General features: G+C 46.4%; 1 protein-coding gene and 1 long non-coding RNA gene across 2 annotated transcripts in view; both read left to right on the top strand.

Moving 5' to 3' along the window:
* Positions 1-1,454: 1,454 nt before the first annotated feature.
* LOC144456131 (uncharacterized) lies at positions 1,455-6,886 on the top strand. Its single transcript, XR_013485053.1, has 4 exons — positions 1,455-3,881; positions 4,324-4,547; positions 6,515-6,618; positions 6,713-6,886. It is a non-coding gene; the product is annotated as an uncharacterized LOC144456131 (long non-coding RNA).
* Positions 6,887-13,643: 6,757 nt separating this feature from the next.
* Positions 13,644-15,455, top strand: part of LOC110203799 (protein regulator of cytokinesis 1-like) — a gene marked incomplete at its 3' end in the record, with an annotated part of 37,860 nt that continues 36,048 nt past the window's right edge. Inside the window, 2 exon segments of the mRNA XM_078150634.1 lie at positions 13,644-13,823; positions 13,949-14,068. Of these exon segments, the coding sequence (XP_078006760.1) occupies positions 13,644-13,823; positions 13,949-14,068 (300 nt within the window).

Here is a 15,455-nt window from a genome sequence, read left to right as displayed (position 1 = left end):
CTGCTGTCCTTCCCAAGGTCCCGCAGCCACTTCCAAGATCACTCGAGGCAGCAAGAGAAGCTGCCTTCCAGTGACCTAAAATGATTACCTGTTCTCAAGTGCATAAGAAAAAGGGGCATGTGGCTGTGAGGAAATCAGCACGCCTTATAATGAAGCAGAAGAAGCAGGCCAAGAAGCAGGTGGTTAAAGAGGAGCATCAGATCGCAGCTGAGGCCGAGAAGAAAGCAAAAGTCCAGAAGAAGAAGTCGACCGCGGGGGAGGTAAAAGCCAAGCGTCCTGCGGTGGGCCCCCGTGGCAATACTGGCCGCCGTGGCCAAGCTGGCCCCCGGGGCCTTGCTGGCCAAGCCTTGCCCTCTGACCAAGCTGGTCCCCACTCAGCTCAACCACCTGTGAGGCTCCCACGAGGCAAGAAAGGTATGCAGAAGTACGACCAGAGAGGCAGGCTGAATCTGAATGGAGAAGACCTCTGTGACTGCCTGGAACAAGATTGCCTGGGCTGCTTCTACCCATGCCCAAAATGCCAGTCCACCAAGTGTGGGCCCACCTGCCGCCGCAACCGGAAGTGGATTTACGAGGCCATTGCCAACGAGGGCGGAGATGTAGTTAGCACCTTCCCATTTCCCCATGCTAAGTAAGGGCCTGAGCTCCACGTGGCTGTGTGTCTCTCTGTGTCTGTGTGTCTCTGTGTGCCTCTGTTCCTGGCTGAGCATCCCTGCCTGGAGAGGCAGCTGGCCTGGCAATCCTGACTTCTGTTCCTCCGCAGCAGTATTGCCATGAGCACCCCGGGAGCTTGCCCTCCCTCTTCTCCCAAATGCCTGCACTCTGATCCTAGGGGTAGGTAAAAATGCAGGTGAAAACCAAGAGGGCTTCCACCTATAGGGGACCGTAAGCGGCCATCTTGCCTGAGATTTCCTGCCGACGTCTCTCCTAAAGCTAAGTCTTTTGGAACTTGGGAATTTCCTTCCACTGAAGGTGGAATGTGGTTCCCGCCCTGCCCCCCTTCCAGCTGCCGCCATCCCTAGAGCCAGGCCAGAATACTCCAGGTTCCTAAAACTCCTTCCTGTTTCAGTTAGTGCTAGATATACAAACAGAAAAAGAACAAAGAAAAAAGGGATCTTTCTCCCACTTGTCATATGCTTGTTCTCACATCTAGATGGTCATGTAGGTGTCTGTCCCATGTTGTGTCTGTGATGTTTTCTACATGGTTCCGTGGTTCTAGAGTTGGACTTTCTGACAACTACCACTTGCCTAATGACTTTTTTGCTCTCATCTTGTTGCAGGTATTAAAGGAGTCTGGATTCTCCTGGGACTCTTCTCACAGTCTCCCTTCTGCAGGTTATGATTGTTTTGACATTCCACAACAGCAGAATATGTATTGTTAAAGTGAAAGCAGATAAAAAAGAATACAAAGAAGTTTGCGAAGTTAATTTATCGTTGCCTTCATTTCAGAACAACAGGGAGTGACGAGGCTTCACCCTGTCTGTGCAAGGCACTGTGCTGATCACTGGGGACCCACGGGCAAAGCTCAAGCAGTCCCTGGCCTCAAGGAGTTTTCTTTCAGCCCATGTAGGCACCTGGTAGATGGAGAAGGGTGCTCCAACAGTGGTCCTCTGGAGACGCCTCTCCTGTGGCCCAGCATGCCCAGCTACACCTCTCTGGTTATTCCCCTGAAACAATGTTAGAGAGTGCTAGGATCTCAATTCCTCCCCAAGGCTGACACAGACACAGACAGACAGACAGGCAGACACACACACACACACACACACACACACACACACACGCGCCCGCACACACACACAGAGAAAGGGGGGTGAGGGAGAAGAAGGGGAATAGCACAGATCCATGGGGATGCACAAAAGGGAGAGAGAGGTAAGGGGCTTAGTGAGCTGGCCAGAGTCCATGAAGCGGCAAAACAGGGTGGGCAAGGGCCTGAAGCCTTGTCTTGTGCATATGGGGACAGTGACCCTGGAGAAAGGTCAAGCAGTGGGACCTGCTCACCCGCTTCCAGGTGAGGATGGGCAGCTCTCATTGGAGGGCTGGCTTGTGGGAGAAGAATGATCCTTGTTTCCTTTGACCTCAGGGAGTCAAGCAGGTGAGATGGCTGGAAATTGCAAGGGGGAATTTGGCGTCCATGGAAGTGGAAGGGGTGGTCCCTGGAACTGGCTAGTTCCTGCACAATGCAAGTTTTCACGCCCGGTGGGATGCATGATGCATGCTTCTATCCAATTTACCTTTAAGGCAGAGAAAGTACTTGCTTACACCCTTTCCTCAATGACTAAACGCTTAAACCTCTCCACACGTGCAATCCAACTTTATTAGTCAAATACAGGAAATTATACGAACAACAGCCAAGTCTCAGAAGGAACCATGAGCCTGCTTCCTAGAAGTTGCGGTAAGTATCTTTTCCACTGGTGGTCATGGCAAGGTACCCTACCAAGCTGCAGAAAGGCTTCAGGGACCAGCCCAGCTATGAGCTGTGTGGTTACTGTGGAAGGAACAGTCAAGGTGCCTGCTGAGAGGACAACGCAGCAGCTCCCAGTGGGTAATGGGAGGGTGGGAGAGGAGGAATGGGAAAGCGACCAGGGGAGCTTGTGTGTGTCTGTGCGTGTGCCCACGCACATGTGTGTGCACCTGTGTGGGCCACAACTACTCTCAAAGGCTAGAAAGGGGGACTTAGAAGACATGTTTTTTCAGGAACATCGTTTTTCCCCAAGCCAGTCCAGACTGATGTGTTATTGCTAGGTTTTCTAAAATAATTATTCTTTCCTTCTCTGTCTGTCTTTGACTCTGTCTCTTTCGGTCTCAATATCTGTCTCTCTGTCTCTGTCTCTCTTTGACTCTGCCTCTGTCTTAATGTCTCTCTGTCTATCTGTCTGTCTATCGCTCTTCACTACCACTCTCAAATTCCATCTGCTAAGCATGGAGAGAGTGTGTGATCGTGAACCTGTCACAGACCTGATTATATATACATGTAGTTATACATACATACGCGCACATGTCTTAGCCCCCACCACACTCGACCCGCAGGTTGTCAGGAGGCCACTTCAGGGCAGAGACTGTGCCTCATTTCACTTCCTCACCTTACCCAACAGCAGGCCAGTGACCTGCACATCCCAGCCTGGTAGCTGACCACATGACCGTTGAATTGACCTCGCTTACCCAATCCCTCCTTTGCTCTAAAGCCCCTCACCCTTTCTGTTCTACACTGGTTTGCACTCGTTCCATCATGCCACAAAAGGGTCTCTGAGTCCCAAGCCCTGTGTGACTTGTGTCGCCCACAATAGACTGCAGGCATTTTGAGAACCAGTCCATGGGGATTTCCCACACACTTCCCTGGCCTGTTACTCTACAAGGCATAGTCTCAGGGAGTCGCCTGGGTCTCTAAGACGTCATGTGACTTGCTCCAGGCACCTCAGTGACTTTGTCCTCCATGGCCGGACTACTTTGGCATTTAGGATTTCTGGTCTTCATTCGGGACTAGGCCATGTCTAAAGCGGCCAGTTCCAATGAAGACCCTCAGTGGGAAAGAACCTCTTGCTGTTCTGGAATTGTGCTTCCGTTTACACCGCTGATGAGACTCCACACAGATTTGCTTAAACTGTGTGCCCTGCCCACAGCCCCATTGCCTTGCATCTCTCATTAGGGAAGAGGCCACAAGCTACCATCATTTGCTCCCGGCATGGTCCTCGCCTAGGTAGAAGATTCACTGAAATCATTCCTACGAATCCCTTTCACGCACACTGGCAAACTCTCCTACACGCTGGATGCTGAAGCCTTCCAACAAAGCAGGGAGGTAGCATTCAGGTGGGACACCTTGGGATGACTTGGGATCCCTCTGACACTGCAATCAGGCTTGCCACCACGAGGACAACTCTCCTAGGGTAAGACACAGAGATAACTATTATGTTGAAAATCTACCTGATTAGTGGCCTAGAGACATGTATAAGAAAAGAGCTGGCTGGGGATTGCAGGCAAAACAGCGTTTCCATTTGGGGGAGATCAGTGGGGAGGAGGTAAGGTTCGAATGGGACTTTGGAGGTAAGAATTGAATTGAACAGGTGAAGGGAGGAGAGGGCACTGCAGGGAGGGGGTGTGTGTGTGGAACGAATCCAGGCATGGAGAACGATATGAGCAAAGGCAGAGAGGAGGTGGGAAAGGGTAGAGGGGTTCCAAGAAAAAAAAGGAGTCCAGCTTGGCTGAAGCCTGGGTTAGCTTGGTGGAAAGTGGCCTGAGATAAGACAGGAAAGATAAGGGAGTGCCAGATTGTAGAGGCCTTGAATGTCGGGAAAGAAGGTAACCCTTCTTTGACTCGATTGGCAATAGGGAACCGTGGAAGGTTTTTGAGCAGAGCAAAACCACAACCAGATGTATGAACAATGAAGATGAGTCTGGCATTGGCATGCAAGATGCGTTGGATGGGGGAGAGTGTGGACTATTGCAGTAGTCCATGAGGAGCACAAAGAGAAGATGCACAGTCACAGCAGGAACAGAGAGGAGGACACACATGCAAGATGCCTAGTCCAGGGAGGAGGGAACAGTCAGAGTTGGTAAGTGAAGGGGATGTGAGAAGTGAGAGAGGAGGGAGCTTGTTAAGGCTTTGAACAGGGGACATTGGAAGGAATAGTGAAGTGAGAGGACGCAGCTGCTCTGTGGGAAAGACCCTGGGCTCATAGTTATGTGATGATGCCCTGAAAACTGTTGGCCTTGTGGGGCTGGAGCTGTGAAGAGAACTCATCTGTGGGGAGGTGCTAGGTGAAGCTGCTAAAGGAGTGGAGAAGATCCTCAAGGGATTCTCAAGGGAGGCTAGAGGCAACATCTTAGGAGGTCTGGGAGAGGATGATTAGCCCTACAAAGAAACCGAGAAGCCTCCATTGGTGAGTGGTAGGTTGAGAACCAGGAGAAGGTTTTGTCTATAAGGCCAAGGGATGAAGAGATGGTCAGGGGTGTCCGATGCTGCAGAGGGGCCGCGGAGAATGGGGACTGAGAAAAAAGTCAGTTTATGGGGATTCGGAAAACTACGGAGATCCGCCTATAACCTGATGCAGAGGGAAGTGAGGAGAACTAGGGGAGCAGTGTGATAGCTTAACACAATACTTATCGTCGGAGAGGTCTGAAAGACTTCAGAGCTGTGACTAAGGCAAGGATCGATTCTGAACCAGTTATGGTTTCCTGGACGGGGCTTCCGGATGTCTCCAAAGTGTTTACGTGTTGTTTCTGACGGTAGATATTTTGTGGGATTGTGGGACAGGAGGGGAGCTATGTTGACGGGTAATCATAGACAGGTAGAAAATTATATGTTATTCATAGAAATAAATGAATTTGACTGTAAATTATTAGGAATCAAGTTTAGGAGGTGGTATTCATTATCAGGTTTTCAAGAAAACACTTATTTTATCTACAAAGAGGAGACCATATAGATCAGTTTTCCTGATTTTTAACACTCTCTTCTGCTTTTTCCTTTTTTTTTCTCTTGTAAAATATTATTTCTTTGGGAATACTTATCTGGGAGGCCAGAGGGGAAGAGGCATTGGGAGCAAGATTGGTGCTGTAAAAGCAAAAAGAAGCAGTTCAGTTTATTATTGTTTTAAAGATCGGGCCATTAGCTTTAGTGACTAGCAGGTCATCAGTGACTTCAAAAAAGCAGTTTCTATAGCTCTTTGAGAGAGGAACCTAGAGGAGAGAGGGGGGTTAGCAAATGGAAACATTGATGGAAGCCAACCTTTCGGGAAAGTTTAAAAATGAAAGGGAAGAGGGATGTGGAATGGTAGAATGGTCAAGGAAGGAGTGTCTAGGCCATCTGCAGTAGATACAGTTTTAGATAGTCTTTGCTTTAAGAAATATCCAGCTAATGTTTGTCTACAAGGTGTCTACTTCAGAAATACATTTGGCTGAATTCAGGTTAAAATCTCATGCAAAGCACTTTGGATTTGAATTCTCCTGGCTTGCCCAGACAGAGGAACCACTGAAGCAAATGTGTTGCTCATAGCATCAGGGTGACATAAAGGAAGCAGCTTGTGAATAGGATAACCTTCTGCTGTGGACGGAGACTGAACTGGGTGTCCGTCCCATGTTCCTGGACTCTCAGCATCTTGGGGCTAATTATATAGTAATACAGTCTTTACTCATGACTTCCACTTATAGACATTCTGGTCCAATTTGCCACCATTACTGTGGATATATCCAGGGGTGTGCTGGAGCGCATTTTAAATTTTCATTTGAATATTGCTACCTTGCAAATTGGCAAACACTACAAACCAGGGCACTATTTCTTGCTTTTTTCACGGTCGAGGCTAAAGAGAGTAAAGGGAAATATGTTAGTAATACAAGTTAAATCTAAAACTGGGTTCTGTGCACATCTCCCCCACACACCTGGAGAGCTGGTTGTTAAATATTTACCACCATAACCCTGGATACATCTACTCACTGGAAGATAGCAGAAAACACAGAAGTTGGAAGGTGGAGTATATGGGAGCTGGTCGTTTATAGGATCCTATTTGTTGTTGAATCCTTTCAGTCGCGTCCGACTCTCCGTGAGCCCACCTGGGGTGTACTTGGCAGAGATAGTGGAATGGTTGGCCATTTTCTTCTCCAGCTCATTTTACAGATGAAGAAACTAAGGTAAACACGGTTAAGGGACTTGCCCAGGGTCACACTGCTAGTAGGTGCCTGAGGCTGGATTTGAACCAAGGAAGATGTCTCCTCCTAACTCCAGACTCAACACTCTTATCTACCACAACCCTACCTGGCTTTTCATACGGCCACATCAGTCCCTGAATAATGCTAGAGACTCACCAGAGAGGGAAGGAGAATAGTTTTGACTGGTTACAGGCTGAGAGGTGAGTCTTCTATGTTTTTTGTGGGGTTGCATAAAATCCATCCTATGTGCAATGTATTCTTAGCCTCAGTACTTGCAAGGGACCAGAGGGTTCTTTAAGTGTCCTTCAGTGACCCAGGCATGACTCAAACACTGATGTTCCCACAGAGAAGCCAAACAAAGCGGGATTAGCGAGAAGCCCTCCAGAGGGAATGCTGTCCCTTTTAAGCCCAGACTTTCAGCTAAGGGCCACGTGTTGACATGTCTGTGTTCCAAAATGTACTTCTTTCTTATAGGGTGAAAAAGGAACTCCCCTTTTTAGCTTTGAAAATCCTTCACAAAGTGGCCCCAACCTGCCTCTGCAGCTCCATTGGACATCCCTTCCCTTCTTGCACCCTTTGTTCCGCCAAACAGGCCCCCTCACTCACAAGACCCCATCTCCCACCTCCATGCCTTTGCACTGGCTGTCCCCCCCGCCTGAAGTGCCCTCCCCATGAAGCCTTTCCTGATTCCCACCCCCCACCTGCGAGTTCCCTCTTTCCCCAACTACTATATATGTATGTATGTGTATATATGTATTTATACTCTTTGTAGTTATACTGTAGATATTGTTGTTATTATTATAAGTATTTTGTCATCCCTTTTGGAGTGTTATCATTTTTTTCTGTAGGGATGCTGACCTCTGCAATAGCAGAGCTTAGCACAGTACCTGGAACCCAGTAGGTGCTTCATGAGGACTTGCTGATTGATTGTAGAAAAGAAGACAGTCTTACTTGATTACGAAAGGGAAGACATGACTATAAAGTTTCGTCCTTTCGAAAGAGTATAATTGTGTTCAGAAGTCATGGCATTTACAGCCAGAAGGGCTCCTTCCATAGGCAAAGGCTCTCATTTGAAAGGTGAGGAAACTGAAGCTCATTAAAAAATTAAAAAGGTCTACAGCATTTTTTCATATGACTATAGATGGTTTTAATTTCTTCATCTGACAGGTGTCTGTTCACATCCTTTGACTATTTATCAATTGGGGAATGGCTTGTGTTCTTATAAATTTGTCTTAATTCTCTATATATTTTAGAAATGAGGCCTTTATCAGAGAGACTGGTTGTAAAAATTCTTTCCCAATTTTCTACCTTCCTTCTAATCTTAGTTGCATTGGCTTTGTTTGTGCAAACACTTTTCAATTTAATGTAATCAAAATGATCCATTTTGCTTTTCATAATGTTCTCTATCTCCTGTTTGGTCATGAATTCTTCTGTTCTCCATAGATGTGATAGGTAAACTATTCCTTGTTCTCCCAGTTTAATTACGGTATCGGCCTTTATATCTAAGTCATGAACCCATTTTGACTTTTATTTTGGTATATGGTGTGAGATTTGGGTCTATGCCTAGTTTCTGCCATACTCTTTTCCAGTTTTCCCAGCAGTGTTTTTCAAAGAATGGGTTCTTATCCCAGAAGCTGGGGTGTTTGTGTTTATCAAATAATAGATTAGAGAAATGCAAATCAAAACAATTCTGAGGTACCACATCACACTTATCAGCTTGGCCAACATGACAAAACAGGAAAATGATAAATGTTGGAGAGGATGTGGGAAAACTGGAACGCTAATACATTGTTGGTGGAGTTGCTAAATGATCCAACCATTTTGGAGAACAATTTGGAACTATGCCCAAAGGGCCGCAAAAGTGTGCGTACCCTTTGGTCCAGCAATAGCACTTCTAGGGCTATATCCCAAAGAGATCAAACAAATTGGAAAAGGACCCACATGTACAAAAATATTCATAGCAGCTCTTTTTGTAGTGGCAAAGAATTGGAAAATTGAGAGGACGCCCATCAATTGGGGAATGGCTGAGCAAGTTGTGGTATATGAATGTAATGGAATACTATTGTGCTATAAGAAATGATGAACAGGCTGACTTCAGAAAAACCTGGAAAGACTTATATGGTCTGATGCTGAGTGAAGTGAGCAGAACCAAGAGGACTTTGTACACAATAACAGTCAAGTTATACAATGACTAAGATTGTTAAACTGAACACTTCTCAGCATTATGAGGATCCAAGATATCTCCAGAGGCCTCGGGATGGAAAATGTGGTCCATATCCAGAGAAAGAACTATGGAAGTCGAATCACTCTCACTTATTTTTACCTTCTGTTGAGTTTTGTTTCATCCTTCTGATGGTTCCTCCTATTGGATTTAATTTTTACTTACAACTTCACTAATGTGAAAATATGCTTAATGGGTATGCAAATGTAAAGCCTATATCAGATTGTGCGCAGTCTTGGGGAGGGGACGGTGAGGAAAAGGGAGAAAAATTTTCAACTCAAAAGCATATGGAAAAAAAAATTTTAAAAATCACAAAATAATTAAAACGGTCAATGTGCTGCCCAATGTCACCCAACCTTTGGGGACAGAAAGGGGCCAAAAACCCAGGCCTGTGTTCATGCTCCCAGGAGAGTAACTAGCAGTTGTGCCCCTGTTACCTGGACAGGAGGAGGCTCCCAAAATGACCTCCTTCCCTTCCCCCAGAGGAGGAGTGCAAGGAGGAATGTTTGTCTTTATTTCTGTTTGCCAGAGCATCCACACGGGAGAATGGAAGGGCCTTGGGGGCGGGTCCTGTTTCCCTTCTGTATGGGGTTCTTGGTACCTAGTTCAGTGTCTGGCAGCCTGGCAGCACTGAGAGAGAGCTTGCTAATAAGTACATAGATGAGAGAGCATCTAACAAGAGGCTGTGCCACTGAGTGGAGGAGGTGGCTTCTGTGCAAACAGGCGAGGGCTCCTTCATGTCAGTCCAATTTCTCTCCCTTTTTTTAAAGAAAATTTTTCTAATCTCTTTTTTAAAGGGCGAGTGAGCCCTGTGGCTCTCACTTCTGGCCCACAGCTGAGGCTGCAGCTACATGTATTCAATGTGAAGGAGATTCCCAGTTTGGAGGAGTGCAGAGGCAGGTATCATTAATCCTCTAACAGGATCTGTGTGTATGTGTCTCTCTGTCTGTCTGTCTCTCCCTCTTTGTCTGTCTCTGTCTCTGTCTCTCTGTCTGTCTGTCTGTCTGTCTCTCTCTCTCTCTATCTCTCTCTCTCTCTCTCTCTCTGTCCCTGTCTCTGTCTCTCTGTCGCTGTCTCTCTCATTACTAAAAATGTATTCCAATCTGGTCTCTGCGTAATTCCCTGGATGACCATCGGTCATCATTTGACCTCTCTAGACCTCACTTTCCTCCTTTGTAAAATGAAGGTGTTTAAAAGATGACAATTAGGTCTCGTCAAGTTTTTCAGCAGATGTCTCCAAAATTATTTGGCTAACTGCCCCCTTTTCAAAAAAAAAAAATTACTCAGCGCCTCCCTGGAAATCTATTTTCATTAAACTTTATTTTTTTTAATTTGCATCATTTTAAAAAAACAAAAAAAATTTTGAAAAAATGATGCATTTTAAATTTAATAATTTATTTTAAATTCGTGTTTTTTTCCCTGCATTGAAATATTGATGACACAATATTGTGCCATAAAACCATATAGTATGTTGTAAACAAGTCATTAAATACACATATTCCTCAGATGCCTGCTGGACTTCCTGACATTGTTCAACATCCTCACCTGCCAACACTTGCGTGTTCAGACCTGTCAGGGAACTTGACTGCCGATCAGTTATAACTTGCATTTTTTGTGATTATTTGGAAAATAATGTAGTCAGTATGACTTTAACTCTGTTACACAACAGGTGAAACATGTACGAATGTGTTTCAGAATTTTCTTCTTGGGGCAGCTAGGTGGCGCAGTAGATGGAGGACCGGCCTTGGAGTCAGGAGGACCTCAGTTCAAATCTAGCCTCAGACACAAAACACTCACTAGCTGTGTGACTCTGGGCAAGTCACTTAACGCCAATTACCTCAGAAAAAACAAAAATGAAAACAATGTACTTCTTTCTTTATGTTTCAACTGCCCCTTATTTTTATTCAGTGCCCCCCAATTGCACCCTAGGCTGCTACCATCTGCCTGGATCGTTCCAGCGCCCCCAGAGGGCAGTATCACCCGCTTTGGGAGCTAGATCTATGATCTTATGCATGACCATGAACAAGCCCCTTCCCCTCCATAGGCCTCAATTTCCTCCCCTGTAAAAGGAGGAGGTTTTCCTAGATGACATTGTGAGGCCCCTTCCAGCCTAACTCCATGTTGCCCCTGCTGGGGCAGAGCAAAACGTCTGGGCCTCTCTGCTACCCCTCTGCTTCTCTCCCTCACTGTGGGTGCCTCTCTGGCCCTCCCCTCCCCTGTCTCTGCACCTTCCCATGCCCTGTCCTGCATTCCTTTATCCCTAGGGGGCAGAGTAGCACCTCAGGCCCTCTCTTCTCCTCCCCCTCTGCTCCTCTCCCTCCCTGCAGATTCCCCTCTGGCCCTCCCCCCTTCTCTCTGAACTTTTCCGGGCCCTGTCCTGCATCCCTTTATCCCTAGGGGGAAGAGCAGCATCTCTGGCCCTCTCTGCCCCTCCCCCTCTGCTCCTCTCCCTCCCTGTGAGTCCCCCTCTGGCCCTCCCCTCCCCCTCTCTCTACACTTTCCCATTCCCTGTCCTTCATCCAAGGTATCCCTAGGGGGCAGAGGAGCACCTCAGGACCTCTCTGCTCCTCCCCCTCTGCTCCTCTCCCTTCCTATGGGTGCCCCTCTGGCCCTCCCCTCCCCCTCTTTCTGCACTTTCGCATTCCTTCTCCTGCATCCCCTAGGGGCAGAGCAGCACTTCTGGTCCTCTCTGCTCCTCCCCATCTGCTCCTCTCCCTCCCTGGGGGTGCCCCTCTGGCCCTTCCCTCCTCTTCTCTCTGCCCTTTCCTCTGCCTTCACCTGCATCCCTTTATCCCTAAAGGTGCAGAGCAGGCTCCTTCCTTTCTGTCACTGGGGGACCTGGAAGCAGGGTGTCTCTGAGGGTCTCCTGAGAGAGATAGGCCTCATCTCTGATCCTTCTCCATCCTCTAGGTGAGAGGGTCAAGGGTCTGGGGTCTGGGGGAGAGGGCCCCAGAAGGAGCTTCTGGAGGCACTGAAGCCACTATGGTTGTGTTTCATCAGGGGTCTAAGTGCGAGGTGCTGCCTTGGGCCTCTTAGACCTGCTGAGTCCTTTACTCCGTGGCCCTGTGGGCCTTTGTCCAATCAGAAATGGGGAAGGGTGGTTTCTGTAGGGTATTTGATGTGTTCGATATGATATAATAACTAATATAATATTTGATGAGTAAATTTTGAGCTTAGCTGATTCATGGAGACTAAGTCAAGAAGTTATTAGTTAATGAAGAGCCTGGATTATCCCAGAGCTCACGAAGATAACAATTAAATAGGTCAAGTGGCAGGCCAGATGGTGACCTGGAGGACAGGTGGCTCTTCTTCATGACTCCCCCCAAAATGGCCACGCCACCAGGCCTCCCCCCCACCCACGTATCCAGGAGAGGGCCCGTTCTTCCAGGCCAGGACTTGGCCATTTTAAAAAAATATAAACACTCCCTGGCAGAGATGTCTCCTTCTCTTCCTTGCCTCTGCTGCCTCCCTCAGTCACTGCCCACATGGCATCTTGTTTAGGAAGCAGGGGATGTGCGGGCAAAGACTTGTGGCCCTGAAGGAGGGCCATCGCTTGGGTACAAGTGAGTGGGGGAGATGCCTGTGCCTACAAACAGGGGGTTTCATGGACATAGAAAGGAAAGCTGCACTGACTTGCAGGAAACGTCACCCTAACAATCAAGTCTGCTTACTTGCTCCCAGTTTTTCCCTCCTGTATTTGTATTTCTGAGTCAAAATTCTGTTTCGTACCTAGGCTCTAGTGAAAACCCATTCCTCTTCCCATCCAAAGAGGCCTCTTTCTGGATCATCGCCCACACGTCAAGTGGCTGCCCCTTCTGTGAGCCTAACAGTGCAGAACCAGCACCACAGGGACTCTTGACTGCCCTTTGTAAATTGGGGATGAGACACCACCCTTCCCGGTCCTTGACCCCTAACTTCTCATTATGAAAACCCCAATGATTTCTTAGTGGAAAAGGAAGCAGTTGGCTCAGGGCAATGCTCTCCTCTCATATTCTGCCCATGTTTATAGAGATGGGTTTGCATGCACATATATGTACACAGTCTTCTTTCTGGCTCTATCCCTTCTGCTAGCAAAAAAAAAAGTTCAGAGTCTGCTTTTGGCTACATGCAGGCTGTCCCAAAGGTCTTAGTGCAGATTTAAGCTCCAATTACATCAGATGCATAAATGTTACAAACTTTAAAAAAATAATTTGATATTTTAAAGTTTCTTTTACACTCATTTTGTTTTGTGAATTTTGAATAACAAAGTTTTCATTTAAATTTTGACGTGATGAGGGAATCCTGTAACCTCGAATTGCATTTAACATATTATTGATGCTACTTTCTCAGAGCTGTGGATAGTAAAGGCTATTCTCTTCCTTTGCCACCTTAATTACCTGATCTCTCTCTGCTAGTTTTTTTTTTTTCTGGGGCCATGTGAAAGCTGTCCTGTATGCATCAAAACTTTGCTCTTTGCATTATCTTCAGGCCAGGATTGCACGTGGAGTCTTTTCAATCATTGATCATCAGCTGATGAGAGTTTTTAGAAAGTTTGAAAATCAACCAATGTCCAGCTCATGATGATGGTTATGTTGAATTTTCACAGGAGACATAGCAATGTTTTAAAAATGAAAATAATCTTTCAAATGTTGTTTTTCATGAGTTTGTGGCATTACCAGCCTCTTAATCAGCTTTGTCGTCACACTCGTGTGCTTTTAGTGATGACGTGTTTTGTACTATCATTCCTAAGATTCAGGAGCTCACCCCAAAGCAGAGAGGAGAAGGATCCTGCAACCAATTATCGAAAATGAGTGCAGACGTCGAAATGCGCAGTGAAGAGTTCGATACCAATCAAGAGGAAGTTGATGAGAGGGCAGAGAAGCAAGCAGCAGGTGTGTTCTCCAAGGGGAGAAATGCAGTAGCCCAGGCAGCAGTTGCCGATTCTGAAATCCAGCAGGAAGAGGAGCCCCAGGGAGTTCAGCACCTAGTAAGGGGCCAGATGTGTATCCTTACCACCCCAAAATATTCATGGGGCTCAAGAAAAACAGGAGAAAGTATGACCGGAAAGGCAGGCTGATCTGTAATGGTATCGAACTGTGTGACTGCCTGCAGGTTGATTGTGCCGGCTGTTTCCACCCATGCCCCAGGTGCAACTCCAGGAAATGTGGAGTCAAGTGCCACCAGAATCTCAAGTGGGTTTATAACAAGGTGGAGGATGAATCTGGCAAGCTGGTCAATGCATTTCCCTTTGCATTTCCTGAATAAGGTCCTGGCGACACTGAGCTCCCCTTTCTGTCGAGGGTTGAGCTGGCTTTTTTTACAAATGAGTTTTAGGCCTTGGGCAAAGAGTTGGAATGGACGTAGTGTCAATTGATCATTCCAGCTTTGGGAACCAAAGCCATCCCCAAAGAATTCCATTATTTTAGGATTTTTTTTTTGGTGTGGAAAAGAGGGTAAGTCTTTCTTGCCCTACCATCTTTCCACCTTCAGCCACTTCAGATATGTCTTTAAAGTTTGAAAAAAAGAAAGGAGCCTCAATTTCGAAAGCCAGGAGTTTACTGTTCTTCATGTTGTCATTAGTGCTTGATGGTAAAAAACAAGCAAACAAACAAACAAACAAACAAACAGAAAACAACTTCAGTGTTAACTGCTACTGAATGTGATAATAAGATCATATCCACCATATGGTGGCAAATATTTGCTTGTAACAGTTTCATTTGTTGTTATGTTGTTGTATTTTGGATTCTTTCTGACTTCTCCAATTTAATCTTTCATGTTGAGTGATAGTAGATAAATTGTTAAGCTCTTCAGATGTTTTCATAGAGAAAATGGATAAGTATTGTTGAAGTAATAGCATTTAAAGACAAAAAAAAAATTTTAAAAAAACCATTTACAAATTCAAAGCTGGTTTTTAATGTCAAAGAATTCCCTTCAATTCGGAATCCAAGCACAGCTCTTTGCAACCATGTTCAATGGAGTACACCTGGGGAGGTAGGGACTCCCCACCATCAGGGTGAAGGGAAGAAAGATACCCCAAAAAGGTCACAATGAGTCAGATGTGACTGAACACGTGTGAACCAAACCATAGAAGCAGTCACGTGGTGCAGGGAATACAGTGGTGGGCCTGGAATCAGGAAGGCTCATCTTCCTGAGTTCAAATCCGGCCTCAGACACTAGCTGTGTGCCCTGGGCAAGTCACTCCACCCTGTTTGCCTCAGTTTCCTCATCTATACAATGAGCTGGAGAAGGAAATGGCAAACCACTCCAGTATCTTTGCTAATAAAACCTTAAATGGGGTTACAAGGAGGCAGAGGTGACTGAAAACAAGTGAACAAAATGAAAAACAAAAACAGGAAAGATCACATCTGGAGGGCAGGCAGGCCTGCCTTACCTAGAGGACAGCGTGAAACTTGGTCATCCAGCCAGAACAAGGGGACTTACCACCACCAGGTGCACTCTTCCCATTCAAGCTTTGCCTCTCAGGGAGAGCCCCCAAAGCTACATACATTTTCCCTTACTTGCTTGCAGAGGCCCAGGAGAGGGATGGAAATTGAATTTTTAATGGTTAACAAGTTCAGCTGCCTTCAGGCACACTGGTTGGTTTGTTTTTTATTATTAT

Source organism: Phascolarctos cinereus, unplaced genomic scaffold, assembly GCF_003287225.1.
Source record: "Phascolarctos cinereus isolate Bilbo 61053 unplaced genomic scaffold, phaCin_HiC Scaffold_14;HRSCAF=489, whole genome shotgun sequence".
Taxonomy (NCBI): domain Eukaryota; kingdom Metazoa; phylum Chordata; class Mammalia; order Diprotodontia; family Phascolarctidae; genus Phascolarctos; species Phascolarctos cinereus.
Note: the sequence above shows the minus strand (reverse complement) of the source record. Positions and strands in the feature narration are given on the sequence as shown.